This window comes from Andrena cerasifolii, chromosome 10 (genome assembly GCF_050908995.1).
Source record: "Andrena cerasifolii isolate SP2316 chromosome 10, iyAndCera1_principal, whole genome shotgun sequence".
Taxonomy (NCBI): Eukaryota; Metazoa; Arthropoda; class Insecta; order Hymenoptera; family Andrenidae; genus Andrena; species Andrena cerasifolii.
Genome location: NC_135127.1, coordinates 5,661,185 through 5,668,417, shown reverse-complemented (window position 1 = coordinate 5,668,417; position 7,233 = coordinate 5,661,185). Strand labels below are relative to the sequence as shown.

At 37.7% G+C, this 7,233-nt stretch overlaps 1 protein-coding gene across 1 annotated transcript; it reads right to left on the bottom strand.

Annotated features, from left to right (window-relative positions):
• Positions 1 to 137: 137 nt before the first annotated feature.
• On the bottom strand, positions 138 to 7,233 carry LOC143374331 (glutathione S-transferase 1-1-like). The gene is made up of 6 exons (XM_076822386.1): positions 6,756 to 7,233; positions 3,042 to 3,346; positions 2,298 to 2,356; positions 2,013 to 2,154; positions 1,214 to 1,381; positions 138 to 1,144 (listed from the first exon to the last, which is right to left on the bottom strand). The coding sequence occupies exons 2-6, from the start codon at positions 3,180 to 3,182 to the stop codon at positions 1,001 to 1,003; spliced, it is 654 nt and encodes a 217-aa protein (XP_076678501.1). The 5' UTR covers positions 3,183 to 3,346; positions 6,756 to 7,233; the 3' UTR covers positions 138 to 1,000.

Here is a 7,233-nt window from a genome sequence, read left to right as displayed (position 1 = left end):
ATGTAGTAGAGCACAGATGATTGCAAATGACGCTAACTTTTGAGGCTTTGGGAATTCACGACGAACTGCATGGCTTATCAGAAACTGTTTGTTATCAAAGTAAGGTAATAATTTGAAGGAGGTGGAGGCACAGACCAGGTATAGGATCCTGTGCTTCGTCGATGGTGGAGGTACGTTACAATTCATCGACCTACGGTAAGGTGTGAAGCTAAAACGGTGTTATCACTGATAAAATATCTCATTGCCATGTAGGCCTGCCACAGGATAAGGTACCATGGGCACGAGTGTTATCAGTAAGCTCGATATGTCTCTTTATGATAACGAGTGATTTTGCCATCAGTCGATGTGGAAGCATTGCCTTTTTCACAATTCAATTTTCCATCCCCCTATGCGCTGGGGGTGACATATCCTACGAGCCAAAATTAGGCCAATGAAGTACATTTCTCGACAGAATTACGTACAAGAGACTGCTTTCATCGAAAATTTGCAGAACGGCATTTATTCTTGACAATTGACTATAGTACACAGTGACGATGCCTGAGTGATTATAGTTTCTAGACTAATCTAGTGTACTGAATTTAATAGAACCTTAAGTAAGGCACACTGCAATGGAACGCTTAAGAATACTTACACAGATGAAATTGTAGTCACAGAGAATGAGACTTCAATCGTATCAGAGAATGACTCAAGTACTTTACTGTTTTACTCGCTAAAATATTTAATATTTCCAATGCTGCTTGAGCTAAATAATCCACGTACTGGACAAAAATAATTACCCCGGTACATAGAAATATTTCCCTCACCACTACTACTTAGTATCCTTATTCATTAAAGCACCAGGACCATTGTTACTCAATTACTTTGAATAGCCTTTTGAACGGCCTACTATAGAGTGAATAGAGCTACCGTGTTTAGTCAATAACTAGCAGAAAGCAGAAAGCTGTCATTGGATATCGATGTATAAATATCAATCAGAACTGCAACGTCTTATTGGTGCAAATTATTCCGTCTTGCAGTCTTCGAGGATCTTCTTTAACGCCTCCATACCTTCGCCATTAGCCTTGCGATACCCAGGCGCGGAGGATTTTATTTTCTCCATCCACTTAGCGACGTTCGGGTACGTTTCAATCTCGAAACCGAAAACCTGCAATTATTACAACCAGCTGAGCCCGCGGGAATAATTTTCAATATCTCTGATCCACGTAATTTTTACCTCTGCAGTGGACACAGTGGCAGCCACGGCAAGATCAGCAATGGTCATGTTACGGCCAGCGACGTACTCCTGCCCTTCCAGAAAAATGTTCAGGATTTCGAACGCGGCGTCTAACTTCCTGTACTGTTCTGGATCGTAAATATCCGTTTTCCCAAATGCAACTGGATACTTGATAGAAAAAGAACGCATTCTTAAGGTGTGCACTATGAATTCTAAATTAAATCCATGAACGCGTGTTTTTGGAAATTTTATCCTGAAATACTATACAGGGTGCTTCAGCACAGGTAGGGATTGTAATATAAGGCAATGCAGGTAGGTATTGAAGATTTAAGAAAAATGGTAAATAAATGGCTAATTTAAAATTAAAATCTTTTAAAGCTAATTTACAATCTTGGCCATTGGAAAAGTGGTAAATAAATGGCTAATTTAAAATTAAAATCTTTTAAAGCTAATTTAAAATCTTGGCCATTAGAAAAATGGTAAATAAATGGCAATAAATGGGTAAAAATTTCAGGGTATTTCTAGCGATTTACCGGTAAATTTTCACTGGTAATTAGCCATTTATTTATCATTTTTCTCGTATTATTAATGCCTTAATTTTTTTTTTACCAAGTTACCGATATAATTGAAAAAGTCGGTTTTACAATATTTAAGCACCGGTGCGATTTGAAATTCTGATTTTATGTAGCGTCACTGAATGGAATTTTCTTTGCATTTGTGACGTAGAATTTGTATGGATAAATGTGACGATTCCCCGAATTTCTCGCAGGCAGAGGGAGCAACATGAGCGAATACTTGCATAATAATTCTTCATAGCTTTATACAGGGTCCCGATGTCAAAATGTAATCGTTGGTTGACTAACGCTCGGCCAGTAGGTGTGTGCGGATTCAGTCGAGAATTCTTGCCGTACTGATCGACCAAATAGGACATAATGGCTCGGCTGAAAGTGTCCGGGAAAAAATGCATCAACCCATGAGAGCACGAAGAGAAGAACGTTCACGAGCAAGTGACTTCTAATTTGATTTTACGTCAATCTCTGTAAATGTTTAAATAGCGTGCACCGTAGAACCATTAATTACAAACCTCTCCGTCAGTGTGTAATCGCCGTCCACAAGAAACGGAACTGTTTTCTGCGGGTTCAACTGTAACAGTAACATTTTCACAATTTTACAAGACTCGCGGTTGCTCGCAATTATTTTCATAATCGCATAGCCGGGATTTTATTTTGAGCGGCTAGCAAGGGCAACGGAACAGAATGGCGGGAGGGAGGGGTTAAATGGAGTTGATTAAATTCACCCTCGAAGCTGATTAATTCCCAGAGTTTTTAATTATTTTGAAACGTGCGTTTGTGACGCTGCTACTTGAATACTATACGTAATATCTCTTTAAACTTTTTTTTATTATTTTTCTCTTCTCTTATTTTTCTTGAAATAATACTGCTAACCGATTGGACTCTCGCTGAAGTATTTTAAAACGGTGCAGTGCGAATGAATAGGTTTTGGCATTCAGAGGCTAATTAAAACTCAACGTACCTATGTATTTCTCATAAGATTCAATTTTCCGAGAAAATCAACTGTGAAAAGCTATTATCGACGTGCGTTACGAAAAGTAGCATCTGTCATTTTTCTTAGGAAAAACAGCGCGTTTCAGTTTGCCGCGTGAAGAAGCACATTTCATCGTTTCTGACGAATACTAGATACACTAAAGAAATCAAACTTTCGGTCACAAGTGAGTTACCACATCTTTGGGACAAGTACCTTTCCACGTTCCAATCTCTGTGAAAAACTAGGTCATGAAGCATAAGAGCAATCCTTGTATCGTACCAACCTGTTCAAATTCAGTCTCCATATGTTCGCCAGCTAATAAATCAATTTCTTTCAGGTTTAAAGGGAAACCAATTGCCTCTGCGGTTAACAGAACCGCTCTGCACGGTGAGCTCATTGGCGTGTAATACAAATCCACTGACATTTTTACTAAACTGCCCTGAAATTATAAAAGGAACGTCTATGAAATAATCGTAATATTAGCAACTAGCTAGAAAGCACTTACTTTTATTAAGAGGCATTCAAAGTCAAATATTACGATTTCGCAGGAAACATTAAAACGTTATCCACGTGCAAAGCCCAGTGAAACTGCAACAACAATTTTCACGCGAAAGTAGAGAAACTATAATGCAAGATTATGTAATACAATGATAATTAAATTCGTTTGGATTTTATCTAAGTTGTTTATTTGAAAAGTGAAACGTTTACATGAAAGGAACATTTATCCGTTTGCATTCCAGGCATGCCTCACAAGCGCATCGAAGTTTAAATTAACGTTACGCCCTGATTTCATTAAACCTTCTGCACATACAAGAATTTGTAGTTTCTCCGATTAAATGAATAACTGTGGCGTTGGAATTGCTTCGCTGTATTATTTCAGTGTTCTGTGTTTAATGACAGCGGTATGGAGTAACAATATCGTTGTTCGATGGATGTGAGAATAAATTGAAGCGCAGGCGATTAAGAATCCCCTGAAATATTCCACACTACGTGAGGAAGATATTGAAATATTCCGTGGCATAGCTCGTTGGGACTCTATCAGCTTCGGCCATAACGATTTTCTATGGAATCAATATCACCCATCAAATCAATATTTATAAAGTCACCGAACCATCCCTTATATTTCAGGTCACATTTATTGCATACCCTTCGATGATAAAATAACTTCGAGTAGAATGCCGGTGCATATTACTTTTGCAAAATACTTTCAATTCTCGATCCTCCAGTTCCCCCTTCGGGGATTCACAGAGAAATATTCCAGCGTTTTTTATAGATCATTCTGAACGAAACGAGTTACATAAACTTTGGTATTTACTCCATTTTTTTCTCTAAAGAGAGTGCAGAAGTTCCGAGTCACCAATTTTCCAAAATCATGCATGCAGTTGGTCCATATCATGTATAATAAATTTTTTAATGCACAGGGTACACAGCTCAAAAATTTTCGAGGAAATTAAATTCGAAGTTTCGTCTTTTCCAAATTTTGTACATAGATCAATATGTAAGAACAAAGCTTATTGGCGTAATTAATTGTAGGAATAATTGAGGCATCGAGAGCAAAAATTCACTAACCCAAATTGAAAAAAAAAAAATTTTTCCTACTTTATAATTGATTAGTACAGTCTATTGGAATACATTATTGCTGAGAAGTGAACTTTGCAAAAAACGTGGGTTAGTCCGTGTTTGCTCTCAACGCATCAATTAAGAATTAGTAATATCTGTAAAAAGGGTAAACATTGAACTCGATGTTCTCGAAAGCTTTTAAGCCAACTTTTAAACTTTTTAATCAGCCTTGTATTCAGTATTTCACTTGTTGTGCATTAACTATATGCGATGTGTGAATCAAATCGTTAAATCGGACCTCGTACACCCCCCTTGTCAAGCTTGTCAGGCGATGAAAGGCAAAAGTTATTAATCTATTATCCCAGAGTGCGGAGTCACAGCAAATCGATACTGGAACCCATTTTCTCTCCTTTCCTGTGAATTTTCACCTGCTTAGTAGTTAGAATTATAACTAACGGCAGAGTCGCTGCAGGTGAATTGACAGTGAGCGCGAGAGGGTGCGGGGAATGCATCTCAATGTGTCTACCAGTACTCAGTGATGCGAAGAAATGAATGTCCCTGAAAGTCCTGCTCGCGTTTTAAAACGCGGAACGACAAAGACCGTCTACGTTCCAGAACAGCCACCGGTATTCAACTGCCGCAATTCTACTGCGGCCATCGCAGAAAAAACTGTATAGGAATGCGACATACATATATGTATTCTGTGTCTGCGAATGTACACGTTATCGTGCGCAGTGAACAGAAATACAGTAGTGAAAAAGTAGAAGCAGAACTGAGGATGAGAATCGGCCTACATCTTCATCGATGGCTAACAGAACTGCTGTTGAGCCGAGCCACTGCTTATTTCGGCAATGGGTGGGAATACAGTACTGGATATATTTATTGCATCACTCTCAAATGGACTTACAAGGGAAATTCGGATATTCGAAATTTAAAAAAAATCTGAAACTTTGCATAAATGTTGCTCAAGTATTGCTAATAACGTAACTATTTTTTTAATCGGCAATAAAACAGTCCCGAGGATAATAACACCCCTCTCGAGAAAATGGTAAGTTTTCAGATTTTCGTGAATATCTGGAAACTATAACAGATATCAGGAAGAAGTTAAATTCAAAGTTTATTTTAGTTTGATATCCTACATTGTAGGACCTACAGTATGGTGATAAAGAATTTGGGAAAAACATTTTTTCCACAATTTCTATCGGGTTAGAAATTTCTGCCCTGTTAGTATTTATTTTGGCCAAATTTTGTAATATTATTTTCCCAGTAGATACCAATAATAATGCTAAATATTTGCAATAAATATTTCTGATTGACCTGTTTTTAAATTTTCTTATTAACCTGCTGAGGGAAGTGGACGAGATTTGTCGATCACTTTGCCGGAGATCCTAAATAATAATGTTCAATTTGATTTGTAGCGAATGGGCCATCAGACGCCTAACGAAGACTTTTTCAAAAACAGATTCGCGGAGCGGGGAGAATAAAAGGAAAAATGTAAAAGCCTGCTTCGTCTCTGATTGGATCGTATTTCCAGAGTTCTGTATTCAATAAACCACAATCGATAGAACACGCTTTTTCCAGCGCTAAGCCAGGACATAGAGAGACTGATACACTGCTGGGTGCACCTACTATTAACAAGCAATCGATACTTATACGGGAATGAAACGAAACGTGCATTGAAGGGAAGACGGAAACCGTTTAACCGCGATCTCAGATACATGCATTGTATGAAAGGTAAGGGGGAAATGCAGGGAATCACAAGACTGCTTTATTAAAAAAATCAAGTTTTAATAATTTAGTCCGTCAGTAAAGAAACAGAGCTCAACGAACTTAACTGTATTATTCAGAACACGAACAATTTGTATTTTAATCAGGCGTCCGAAAAGAACTGAGCAAAATAACAATTTTTTTACATTGTTTTAATATCTGCCAAGTGGACACTGCGGAATATTGTAATAAATAAATGCTCACTTCTGTTATTATCAAAACAAGGATGTATACACAGTGACGTCCGAAGGCTCCAGACATCTTACAAGGGAAGGTCCCGAACCCGAAAATTCAAAAAATTCTGAAACTTTGTGAATATGAAAATTCGGCTATTTTCCGATTTTGTGTTATAACTCGCGGACTATAAGAGATAGAATAAATGTTCGTAGTCAAAAGTTACTTCTTTTAATTAGATCTATCATTTGGCGAATAAATTATTTTACAGTTCACGAGTTATAACACAAAATCGGAAAATAACAAAATGTGCTGTAAATATCAAAATCACGAAAAATGGACATTCCTCGTTTGTCCCCTTACCCTTCATACATGGTAAACGTTAGAAAAGATATAATTTAGACGTTAAGGTGAATGTTATTTCCGGAGGTTCCTTGTTGCATCTCGGAAACCGTTGTGCTTAATACGATCACAAACGTGAAAGTATAATTCTTACCTTCGTAATACTATATTTACAGTGGCTGGTATTGGTCTCGTTGCTGATGGCTTTATTATTTTTTCCGGTGACAAGAAAGAGCGAAGTATACGTCGCTGCCTTGCTGACACGAGTGGACTGAAAACGGCAATAGAGTTTCAGTCTGTGTATTGACCTGCTCGATATATGAATGCGAATATAGACACAGCTTAGGTACAGTGTATGGCGCACCCTCTGTCCTCGTCCTTGTACTATGAACTTTATTTCCTATTTCCGACTCACGTTCAATGAATGTCGTTCATAAGTAGCAGTTGTGCGGAAAGGTTGCTAGGCGTAGATAGAAACAATTCTGTTTCGCCAGCTGTACAGAGTGGTCTATTAATAAATAAATACGTAAAGGACTTTGCTCGGTTTTGAGGGTACGATAATAATTATTCAGAGTCATTCCATGTCAATGTAGTTCTTGCATTTAATATTACAGATTTAGATGAAATGGTAT